The sequence below is a fragment of the Lonchura striata genome, chromosome Z (genome assembly GCF_050655825.1).
Source record: "Lonchura striata isolate lonStrDom1 chromosome Z, ASM5065582v1, whole genome shotgun sequence".
In the NCBI taxonomy this organism is placed as follows: Eukaryota; Metazoa; Chordata; class Aves; order Passeriformes; family Estrildidae; genus Lonchura; species Lonchura striata.
In genome coordinates this window covers 47,361,737-47,374,539 of record NC_140740.1, presented here as the reverse complement: position 1 = coordinate 47,374,539, position 12,803 = coordinate 47,361,737, and the positions used below count along the sequence as shown (strand labels likewise).

The following is a 12,803-nucleotide window of genomic DNA, read 5'->3' as shown; positions in this document are numbered from 1 at the left end:
TGGAAGAACTGTGCTTAGAAAGTAACACTAAAATGGACAATGGTTTCATTCTGAACTGAGCTTGAGACTGATGGCTCAGCTGTGCTGAATGACAGAGTGACAAAAGCAAAATGGCAACATTGATGACAGGAGTCAGTAACAACAAAGTTTTTAATCATTTTACGTCAGAATGAAATGTGACATATCTGAGACATTAACAGACCACAAAACAGTATGTTCACTGTAGACTGGAGACCACAAGAGCATCAAGAATCTGGGAAAAAGGAGGAATGAAAGATAAAGGGAAAGCTGTTACCTAGTTAAGAAATTTCCTACAGGCAACCACAAGTGAACAGAGAACAGCCAGGAATGTGGACATGGGGAGGGCAGAAAGTATGATCAGGAAACAAACCTACATCATGTCCTAGATTTGTGATGTACAAAGTAAAACTTGCCAGAAGCTCCAGATTATTTAAAAAAAAAAAGAGCAAAAATAGAATGTATTTTTACCAAGCCTTTCAGACATGCAAATAAAACAAAAGACAGAGCTTCTCTAGCATCAAGATTGAAAATTATCTGGCATTAACAGCACAGAACAAAAGAAAGAGCTTTCAGGAAGTGGCAATATTGATGCAGGGCCAAAGCAGGTGATGGCTGTGTGAAAGCAGGAGTTATCACCGGCTGAAAGCAAAGTAAAGAGCTCATTTGTTCCAGGCAGCCTTCTACCTGAGAAAATGCCAAGAGAACCAGCACCTGACATCCATCAAACCAGGGCTGATGCCTTGGGACTGTAGAAGAGCCAGTGCAGTACTCACAGTTAAACTGTGTATGTGTAGAGGAGGGAAATGTGATCCAGATTAGTGTAGGACCATTACTGGCTTCAAAGGCTTGAAAGGGTTCTGAGCAAAAATGAAGGAAAGAATTAAGATGGAGGATATTGAAAAACAGGAAAAAATATAACAGAGGCACAACCAAATTTTCCCCAGTTTTGTTTCACAAAGCAACTATTTTTCTCTAACCATAAAATGAATGATGAACTGAATTTTCATTTCAAAAAACAAAACCTTTTGATGCAGTGCCATATGACGTTAATAAAGTCCGGATAAGCTGAGGAGGAGGAAGGAGCTTTCAGGTGGATAAACAAGTAACTGTAACTGAGCCAGCCATGGACAACGCAATAAGGAAGCTGGTGGGAGTAAGTAGGATCTGCTGATAAAATCTGGAAATGACAAACCCAGAATTATTGACACTGAACTCATAGGTCCAGTAGAAAGAACTGACAGCAGTAAATACTGCAACAATGGAGGATCAAACATGGAAAAAATGGCAAGGTCAAAGCCACAAAGGCTGCCATGAATTTGACTGCATACAAGGTGTTTCAAGTGGAGAAAAGCATGAAACAATGGATTTGAGTTCTAGTCATCACACTGACTATAAGCCTTTATGATATAGCCAGGCAGGAAGAGAACATAATCCACAGAGTAAGTCCAATGAAATGTCTCCACAAAAGTAAAAGCATAAATACTTTTGTACTAAGTTGACATGATTTCTTCAGAAAAGCATATGGAATCTTTTTATTCTGCATCAAAGTAAAAAATAATCACAAAGGAAAATGGCAAAAGCAGCTGGAGTATGTAAACACAATCCTTTAAGAAGAACAAAACTTCTTACTTCTTACTTGCTTACTCTAGCAGAAAGAACCATTTCCTCTGTTTGTTCAACAGGCAGGTGAATGGGAGAACTGCAGCTAAACAGAGGATGAAAATTCAAAAGTGTGTTGCAACGACACCTCTGTAGAAGCCTTTCCAAATGAGAAGCAGACACCAAACCATAACAGTTCTACAGAATGACATTTGGAGGTGTATATAAAGAGGCAATGGAATAATATCACACAGTGGCAGTCACCAAGAAGTCCTCTGCAGTCCCTCCTTGCACTGACAAAGTCAGTCAAAGAACCAGAGTAGTCAAAGAACCAGAGGCTGCATTAGCTACATGTGCTGGCATGAGGGTTTAAGACATCTCCAGCAATGCCAGCTAAACAAAGTAATCCACAGTTTGCACCGCTCTTGGGGGTAAGAACTCTTCATATATTCTTCCTCACTTAAAGAAAGCAAACACCATTCTTGTCCATCCAGATGGATTTGCTGCAGGTGGAGAGTTTCGATCTCCCCAGAGGCAGCACTCATGCCAGCACACAGCAGGGCTCCAGCAGCTGCCCTGGGACTTGTCACCAGCCATGGGTCTCCTCAAGTTCAGCCCGCACCAGCAGCCTGAGCTGGTCAGACTCTGGGCAAGCAGCAGAAACAGCAGGCAGGCAGGAAGAACACTGCAACACCTGTGAGAATCTTTAGCACTCTTTCCCAAAGACAAATGAGAAGGCAAAGAAACATTTAACACCCTGTCATCCATCCACATGCTGCAAGTCACATTAAGTGTTTTGCTGGCTTATGGCCTTCCCTGCATAGCTCTATCACTCGATCTTTCCTTGAAAGCAGCCACATCAGACTGAATCTGAATTTTTTTTTAACTTCCAGTAAGCACATAAAAGAGCACTGAAACAATGGAGAAACAAACATGTAAATAAAACAGGCCATCACATCCTTATTTGATTTTTTTAATTTCAGATGCAGGTGGATGTCATTTTTATACCTATCCAACAAATACTTTAAAATGGGGAAGTGCTTGTCACCCCTAATACTGCAGTATATTCACCCACAGTAAAGCATATCGTAACCAGCTGCTGAAAGTCTTCTCCAAGTAATTAAAGTCTCTTATGAACGAAGAATCAGTTAGAAAAACAATGCCAGTGACAGAGCAGCATAAATTTAAGGCCCTGGATTAAACAAGGCAACAGACATGGTTACTTAAGGCAAAGTATTCAGTCATAGGGAAGGCAATGTTTGGTGAAGCCTATAAAGCCAACAACAGGAGTTTTGCTCACTCAGGAGAACCAGCAGCTGGGCTTACAAGTAATCAAAAAGTTATTTAACAAAGCTGCAATTTTAAAATTTTGCAAATTCTTTCACACACAAAAAGATACTTTAATGGACAGAACAAACAACTATGCACTTCTGTAGAAGCAAAAGTCCATAAACTGGACAGAGGAGCAAAAATATAAATAAAATAAGAAATCACAGTCTGTAGCAGCACAAGGAAAAGGAAGAACATCCACAGATCTGATAGCCTTTTATATAAATCTAGTTCTCCACATAAAAGGCTTCCTAACAATGTAATTTTTCATCACATCTAAGTACTGTCTAGCACATTATCCTCTTAAAATATAAAACAGATGTAAAACATGTAAAGCTGCTTTATGCTGCTTTATTTAAACAGATGAAAAGAATCAATAATGACATCTTATTTGTTTCGAAAATCATCCTAACTTGTTTTCAAATATCGTGTTTTATTATCAGACCTCAAAACCCTCAGTTAGATATAGGTTAATCTGAATCAGGCTAAAACAAGGAGCAACTGACTAAATTAAACTTCTAGTCATGCCTAATTAGAGCATTTCTTCAGTGGCATTAACAGAGTCAGACTAAACTAAATCTTCCCAATTAAGTCAGTCTTGTGGTTCAATGTCTTCATTCACTCAAGTATGCTGCATTTTACATGGAATCCAAAGCTTCAACAAGTCAAGGTATTATTTAAAATTCATTCTGTATTCCGCAACAGCATCCATTTAGTAAGGGCTGAAGAGCCCCAAAGGAAGCTCCTTCCAACTGATACATCATCAGCACCACCTTTCCAGCTGCCTGATGGAACAGTTTAAAGGAGGTTACAGTGGTTTTGCACTGAAGTCAAAAGGGGACTGAATTTAACACTGATATTTGACACCAGGTATCTCTGTATTCCTGAAAAAGCATTAATTGACAGATATTTAACAGTAAGAAGGAAACAAAACTGCAGACATATGAGCCAATAAAGCTTAGAAACACAAATACATCAGACTCAAGGGATGACATCTTCATGGAGGCCCAAAAATATGTGCAAGGCTCAGCTTCTCCTGGAAGCCAGTTCTGCCTTATTTATACAACTACAGGAGAAGGGGAAGCACAGCAGGCACTGAATGCACACAGCACAGAGTCACGAAAATAAAAGAGCTGAGATTCCAAAAGCCGGTAATTTCTCTACATGAGATACAGTTGCCAACACAATTGTTGATACAGCACACAGAAGTAAACAAAACAATTCTGCAGCTCCTCCTAGGAGGAAAGAGTTACCTGTTGCCCACAGGATAATGAGCAGAGAGGTATAAATCTAGCTCTCAGTCCATGACTAGAAAGACAACAACTCTAGGTATTAAGGAGAAGGTTCCGCCCTTCCCATGGGCAGGGCCCTGCTCAAAGCAAAGTGATTACCTAAAAAGGCATGGGACCTGCAGTAGACATCTTTCAGCATCGAGGTTTGATTAATCTCGCTACTACAGCCTAGACACACTATTGACTTTAATTGATGAAAGTAGACAAGTCAGACAGAGATGAGATGAGATGAAATAAAATCATATAACTGAAGAAAAACGAGGAAATACTTGGTTTAAACAAGATTCATAAAGAAGAAGACTGGAAAAGACAGGACAAACAACTTGTCCTCTGCTAATGAGGTGCCTGTGCACAAACACATACACCCCACAGAGCACCAAAGGGAGGAGATCACTCCAAGCATTCATGTTTTCTTTTCCTCTTTGTACAAGGTCATAGGCACTGAACAGACTCTTAACTCATACAAAGTGTTAACAATGCCTCAGACAATCACGACATGCTAAACTGCATCTCAGTGCCTCAGCAGGAGCAGCTGGCTACAGGAAGACAGGACAAGCACACACAGCGGTTTCAGAAAGAGATGCTGGTTACAAGGGACAACATGTACAACCTGGAGCTCTCCTCTACCTCCTTCTGCAAAGAAAGAAAAAAAAAAAAAGACAAGAAGGAGAGGAACAAAAGTTAGTAGATCAGATTTCTGCCATGAGTTCTGTAAATTATTTTATAGAAATTGGGGTAAACGTTTGCCTCAAGCTGATAACATGTTCATGCAGCAGAGTTTTCCCATGTGTTTCCTGGGACATGCACAAGACAATTAATTTCTAACAGACAACTTCAAGTTAAACTCATCAAATTTCATCCATAACTGCACATGCATTAAAATATATCGTTTTGAGAGCTCTTTTTAGAGCTACTGTTCCTGATTCATCGAAGAATTTTAAGTAATCTTAACACAGAATTGGAGCCGTCATTTATCATACAGGAAAAAAACACTGGATTTAATATAAAGAGGAACAAATTTGTTCCCTTCTCCCCCAGACTGCATCCACTGCCTGCATTCCTGCATCTGAAACATCCCCCCTGTTCCCTTCCTCACTCCCTGTATATTTTGCCCAATACGAGGAAACTGGCAGCTCCCACGGAACACATTTTGCTTTTGCAAGCATCATAATGCAGAGAGATATTTTCTGAGTTTATCTATCTAGGCAATTTTCCTCTGATAAAAAAAAAAAAAAAAAAAAAAAAAAAAAAAAAAAAAAAAAAATCCAGAAGCCTCCTACACTAAATCTCATGTTTATGGATAGGCAATTTCAAGGCTAGTAAAGTTACATGAGAGTCATACTCAAAACTTCCGGTACAGACATGGTATTTTTTAAGTCTTCCAATCAGATAATTCTCTATCTGCACAGAAGAATCCTATTACTCATTTGTATATGAAAGATGGAGGGGAAGGAATATCTTCATGGCAACAGGAGACACTCAAATTGGTTTAAAAGCAAAAATAGTTTTTGAAGATACTGTCTATACGGGTGTAATTACAGACACGCAATCACTAAGACAGGAAAATAGAGAAGCTATTTTAACTCAATCGCTAAGGAGAAGTCAAATTACTTTAGCAAACAAAGTGCTGGATTGTAGCTAAAATAAAAATTCTATTTTCCACCTTAAGACATGCCTGCATGGATGCTCATTAGGACAGAAAACCTCTGGACCACCCTGCAGGCTTTACCTTTGGAGCTAATGGTGGAGAAATCACAAGCAGCAAGACTGGTGTGGCACACGTGCTGTGTTTTAGCAGCCTGCTCTGCACAGATCAGCTGACCTGGAGAAACTGAGGAAACTTATGGTCCCTTCCAGACTCAGATGGGAACATGTTTTTTTTTGGCATGGACCCTTCTGACTGTTCTCAGAAGTAATCCTGCCTGTCTTGTTTAATTAAGCAAAACCTTCTCACTAAGACAGACAAAACTCCACATCAAATCCTTTGGTTTTGTCCTTCTTTTTACAGAGTCATCCCATGCCCTTCCAACCCAAGCCAAATCTCTCCTGACTTGGTCCCTGGGGTGGTCTCCGGGTGTCTCAGGCAGATCCAGGCATCCCTTATTCCTGGGTTTTTAATTCCTTTGTACTTGAACTCTACTCCTTCCTGGCCTCTCTTGAGGAGTCTTGAAGTGCAGAAGATGCAGGAGACCTGGACTCGTGTCCCCTCTCAGGTCTGCTATGGCTTTCAGTCACATCGAGCAGGGAAACCCTGCTTTTAGCTGGAAAACACTAAGGACAGATGGAGTCTCTGGCAATGCTCAACAGTAGCAAGCTACCAGTGAGCATATGCAAACCACATATTTTTCAAAAGCATATTCACTCCGCTCATTTGGGGTTGATTTTCCACAGAAAATTCTTTGACACAGGCTAGCACTGCCAAATTTTAAGACTTAAGGGCACTGTAGCTTCTCAAATATAGGTCAAATTTATTTTTATACAAACACAAAGCAATAAATCTTGCATTAGACTAATTTTTGGATAACACCAAAAAAAAAAATTTTGGCTTAAAATCTATATTCATCCTTGATTTCTGAGGCCCATCAATTTAAGCCAGTTAGGGACAATTTCAGGCCAAATGTAAAATTCAGCAAAGCCCTGAGTAACTGCAGACACAGATTTAAAACTTTGTGTCTCACTACGGCACATGCACTCACAGCTTCATCAACGGTGACTAACTTGGCTAAACCTTGATCACCGAATTCTTTCACAATTTCACTTTTGAGCAGTCATCTTAAATATAAAATCTCTAGCATTTCAGCGTTTTACTTTAAATAAAGTCAAACTATCATCATCTTCACTTACGCATTTTTTCCCCAAAATCAAACTTTAAAAGCTTCCTCAGATTTTCAGGGGATATTTTATGGTTTTTTCTTCTGACTTCCAATTAAACACAACAATTATTTATATGCATCTGCCAAATTCCAAGTTCTTTCAGTAATTTGCATCTGTGCTCAACTATAAATAATTTAAACCTTTATGCCAGTGCATCATCTCTGATTCACCAAAACATGCATATTTACCAACACCTCCAAACTTATCTTCCATTCCTTTGCTGGAGGCACACATTTAAGAAAATACCTTGAACTGAACTTTTGAGCCAAAGTGAGGTCTAGGTTCACAACCAAAAAACAGCTGCAGAACTGGGTTTTCAGTGGACCTTTTCCAGGAACTAAAAAGGCTATTAACAACAAATTACATTTTTAAAGTAAGACACACTCATCTACAGCTGGGAAAAAAAACAAACCAACAGCATTTCACTGCATTCCAGGTATGATGCTTTTTCCAAAGGAAAAAAATAAAAGCTTGGCTCAAACTTGAGTATATTGAAACAGGACACAGAACTGCAGTTTCTCTTTTTTGACAAATGCATGCCAAAACAACATTGTTTCAGAGAGTCACAGAATCATAGAATGTTTTGTGTTGGAAGACACCTTAAAGATCATCTAGTTCCATCTCTTTCCCTCTCTAGCTGTCAGGGTCTGGGCTGCTTTGCTTCCTGGCATCTCCAGGGTTTTCTCACCAAGGTCTTACTTTTCTTATCCTTCATTCACTTTTTTCCACTATCTTTGATTCCTTTGACTCCTCCTGTCTCTCAGAGCGCATCTCCTACATTGTTACATCATCACACACTTATCTTTATAGCTTCAACTGCCAAATCTACTATAGATCTAGCTTTATGGGAGTGGCACACAAGCGCCACCAGTTTTTGTCACATCACTGGATGATATTCAAGAGAACTGAACCAGGGAGGACAAAAAATACGAATTCACCCTGGAGCCAGATCAATGATACAAAGCGCAGCTCTGTTCCCCTTTCTCAACTGTTTTGGCTACTTCTTGCCTTGTGAACATGCCTGTGCTGCTCAAACTGCTGAGATGAGCAGCCTCCTCTCACATTCAGAAACAGGCTGTTTCAGTACTTCTGCTGTACTGTGGCACATGCTAATCCAAACCACTGCCTGTTCTCTCAGGTTCTAAAATTAGGACATATGTCCAGGACTTGAGCACCACACAAACACTAGCAAAAAAGAAAAGCATCTGTACCAAGCCCACTAACAAATCACATCGTTTCCCTCATTAAAGCTTATAGTTTGAGCCAACTCTATACTAATAAAGACTTTGTATAAAATAAGAAAGCAGAGAGCTGATTACCAGCTTTATGATCTGCATAACTGAGAAGATGACTGGTACAGAAATCAAGTATGGCTTGACAGATTGTTTCTTCACAGTGAAAGCAGAGTCACTGGAAAAGCACTTGGCAATAGATGACTCCTTCAGGAGGGAGAGGAGTCCCCTGATCATTCTGACCAGCTTCCATGATTACAAAAAGAGTGAACATAGTATTTGATACGAGAAGCTCACAACAAGTATGTGAAGATTTCAAGATGTAGTTAAAATAACTTCCACTCTTGAAACAAAGCCTCTTTCCTTAACTGAGTAGTGACTCATAGGGATGACACTGAGAAAGCTTTCTCATTGCCTGGAGAGGAAGGAGGAAGATGGACCTACACTTCAACTTTAGGATCTGTTTTACCAAATCGAGGCTGTCAAAACATGTCCCATCAAAAGATACCAGTCAGCTCTATCTCCCACAGACTCAGGAAATGGTTTAGGAACACTGCTCCACCACTGTGTCAGCTCACATCTGCTTTGGTCATACATTTCAAAATCTGTGCTGCAAATAAGGGATGTAGTTCCCCAGAAACAAAAAATCTTTCCATCTTGTGGACAAGTTATGGAAACAATACTAAAATACAAGTTTCAACTTTGAAATTTTTAAACTATTATTATTAGTAGTCTTTATTATTTTAAAGGTCTCCTTTAACATCTAGGATAGCGTATAACAGTGATTAAACACTGAGAACTCCCACTTTCTGATAGAGTCACTTAAAGTCTAGATCCGCTCAACTCACAAAACTGCAAATCTGGCTACTTATAGCACAAATGCACACTTTGTTATCACATGTCTTAGCTATTATATTTAACAAGAAACCAAGTCACGAATTATGACGAAAAACCATAACACCTGCTATTTGGAAGAAGCACTGCAAATCTCCCTCTCTCAAAGAGAGAAAAAAAAAAAAAGGTGAAGCTTGCTAACTGGCATTTCAGTGTGTTACACAGTAAATTTTAGGGGGTTTTGTCAGTACTACTGTACAGCGCATATACTTGTCCTTGTAACTATTTACTCACAATTTTTAATAAACTCACAAAATGTTCACAGTTCACCCCCAGAATGAATGTTGGCTGCTGGCTGCACAAATACCAGATTTTGACATCTTCTTAAAAGTATTTTTTTCATTTTACCTGAATTTGTCTCCTCAGCAGAAATCCAGTTTCCCTCCTGTGCTAATTCTTTTAAGAGTCTCCTACGCATTTGTCTCTTTTCCCTCAGCACATTTTTGAAATTGTTGATGCATTTGTTCAGGTAGATGGTCTCCGCGCACACCTTGTCAAGGCTCATGGGCCTGCACTCCTTTCCTGGCTCAGGTGGACAGTTCCCATCTTCTCCAAGCTCCTCACGAGGTAACTGCTGCCTAGCAGGGATTTCACATACAGATGATGGCAGCACACAGGAAACAGGAGGCTCATGCAAAACAGAGGAAAGACTGGAAGGAGCAAATTGCATCTGAGCAGATGCTTCACTGTTGACATTTGCATTTGCCTGGCTCTCAGAGGACTGACTAGGAGGGGTTTCTGCAAAGTAATCAGAGCTGCCACCCATACCTGAACTGGTCAGCATAAGAGTGTTGTCATCATCCATCTGTAAGCCACTATCATTTTCCAAAAGGATTTCAGAATCACTTGTCTCCAGTTTATGGAACACCACTTGCAGAGCAGACCTGAAGTGGTGAATAGCTTTCCCAAGCTTATTAGTGTAAAACTTCATGTCTACAAGATCAATGTTGTCCCGGGAATGGTCAAGGAAATACTGAGAATTTTCCAGGACATCCCTAAAGACCTGATCAGTTGGATCTTGATCATTCAGGTCCATTTGGATCATATCTTTCAAGCTGTCACTACTGTCAGCCATTTCATCTGTTGTATGATCATAGCTAATGGTTGTCACCCCACTAGAAACATCTTCTCTTTGAACATCACCTTTCTCTGCATTGGTAAATTTGCAAGAGTTATCATAGTCTGTTTCAATTTCTTCTGTGTTTATCCCCTCATCTTTTTCTAGAAGAGATGAAGAATTCTCAGTGATGCTTTTAGTGTCAAGCCTCTGCTCACTAACTTTACTTGAAGCACACATCTGGCTTGCATGGCCCGAAGAGTCAGATGAGCAGCAGTGATTTCCATCACCTGATTTAGGTGAATTGGACACCTGTGGAGGTTCAGCATGGGCCTGGCAAATGTCCCTGTTATCTGAAGGCTGCTCACCGCAGCTTATTGTTTGTGCTTCCTTTCCAGCTTCAAGTATCAAAGTGTCTTTCTTGGTCAAGGCTGACTTCTGCACAGAATCCAGTCTCTCACCTGCACACTCTGCTTTCCTACTCGTGCTTTTATACTTAACCTGGCATGAGTCCATCTGAAGGTGCCTAATTGCATCAGTTCTCTGAGCCCCATCCGGATTCACTGAGTTCTGACTGTTTTTCTTGAAGCCAGACTGTGAAGAGACTGAATCTGGATTTTGGCCCCTCTGGCCATTCTGCCTCTTTTGCTCCTCACTGGTAGCAACACGGACCCCTGAGCTCTGCAGAAGAATAGACTTCTGTAAAATAAAGTCTCTCTGTTCACAACTCACAAGTTTCACAACTGCTGGTCTTGGCATTAATGGTTTGCCTGTACCAATATCTGACCTATAAGCATCTTTTATATACTTACTGCACTGAATACCATTGAAACAGTGATATTCAGACAAAAAGCTGCAGATAAGGTCTACTGTGTTTTCATCATCTTTCTCTGGTATGCCATAAAAATATAACACTGGTTCTTCCTTTTGTACATCCCTTCTTGGCTCTCGAGCATGTGTACCCTGGGTTTTGCCACTGGAACCACCCTGCAGGCCTTCTATCTCACTCAAGACAGTGTCCACACAGCTGGAGACTTCATCCACAGAGCCTTTTATCAAGGTGAGGTGTTGACGGAGCTCTGCAATCTCTGTCTGGATTCGACTTATTCCCTGTAGCTCTTTAACAATGTAATCAACCACATCAGCTGAGCGGTCTCTTGACTGCCTTCTTCGACTCTTGTATGCAATGGTCTTTTCCTTGGGAAAGCACCCTTGCCTTTCAGCTGCATCCCTCCAGCTCATGGTAATGCTCAAGGAAGAAAGGTCCTGTCCCTCAGACACTCTGCCCTTTATTGCAGAAGAGGTCTGCATGATACCATCAGAACTTCCCTGCAAGTCCTTCTTGTTCTGCTGAACTGAACATGGTATTTTTACGTAGCCACCCCAGTTCAGTTCCACCTCACCAACACACACTTCACTCATTCCCTTGGAATCATGTCCTCCATCCTGACGAAAGTCCCCTCCAGCCATGGAAAATTCAGTGCTTGGAGAGCTCCTGTTGATTCCACAAACAAACATGTCTGATTCAATCTCCACTGGGGAGAGCTGGCAGCGATGTGCATGGTTTGAATTATCATCTACCTGACCTTGGAGAAGCCTCTTCATTTTGTCCCGCAGAAACAAATGGAGTTTTTGCTTCCGGAATTGCTTCCTGCCCTGCAGTTTTACAACAGGTTTTCTGTGCAGAAGTGAAAATTCATTTTCTTGATTTTTCAATCTACTTCTAGCAAACATCATCAGCTGCACCTGTGTTTCTCATAGTGCTACAAGCTGCACAAGCACATATCAATCACTTCTCAACGCACAACTTGCATCCAGTTTTTAGTCTGTCATGAGGCAGCTACCGAAAGAGGGGAAGAAAACATTACAGTTTGGTTCAGTAGAAATATCCAAGGTAACTTAAGCAGAAGAATTAAAAAAAACCCAAAACCTAAAACCAGCATACACATAAAATCAGACAGAAAGAGGATGTACTATTTAAAGTGTACAGTCATTGTCTTGGTTTTGGCCACCACCCCAGATCAGGTTCTTGTTGGAATAAGTGTTCCTCACTCCCTCTTCTATTCAAGAGAGTGGGGAAAAAAAAAAGAAGGTAAAATTCAAAAAGCAATTCTGTGGTCGTTTTCCTACCAGGTTTGCAAATTAATCTCAAGCTTGAGCTCCTGGCAATTGCACATTGTATGATTTAATTACCCCCCAAATACGTAGTTCTGACATTATAAATTCAATCCTTGCACATTTCCCCTCCTTTCAAGTTCACAATCTTCATCCTTTCTTCAAACCAAAGCAGAAATCAAATTTAACTTGGTGCAGTACCAGCTAGCCCACAGGAATTGCACAAAGTGATATAAAGTGGCAAGAAGACTGGATGATAGATTTTAGGAGTAAAACCTTTCTGCTATTTTAGTATTTCATCTTAATATTTTACTACAAAGCAGTAAAAAAAATACAGAAAATGAACAAAAAACCACAAAAAAACAAACAAACAAAAAAACCCCACAAAAA

At 40.3% G+C, this 12,803-nt stretch overlaps 1 protein-coding gene across 14 annotated transcripts in view; it reads right to left on the bottom strand.

The window, feature by feature from the left end:
- UNC13B (unc-13 homolog B) overlaps positions 1-12,803 on the bottom strand; it is a 206,414-nt gene that overhangs the window by 85,967 nt on the left and 107,644 nt on the right. For 3 of the 14 annotated variants that reach the window (XM_085566070.1, XM_085566069.1, XM_021554687.3), the window contains exons 2-3: positions 9,590-12,138; positions 4,852-4,874 (exon numbers count right to left, since the gene is read on the bottom strand). The exons of the other annotated variants lie outside the window; for them this stretch is intronic. In XM_085566070.1, coding sequence (XP_085422196.1) covers positions 4,852-4,874; positions 9,590-12,035 — 2,469 coding nt within the window. In that variant the 5' untranslated portion in view covers positions 12,036-12,138. The remainder of the gene's footprint in view (positions 1-4,851; positions 4,875-9,589; positions 12,139-12,803) is intronic. 14 annotated transcript variants of the gene reach the window in all.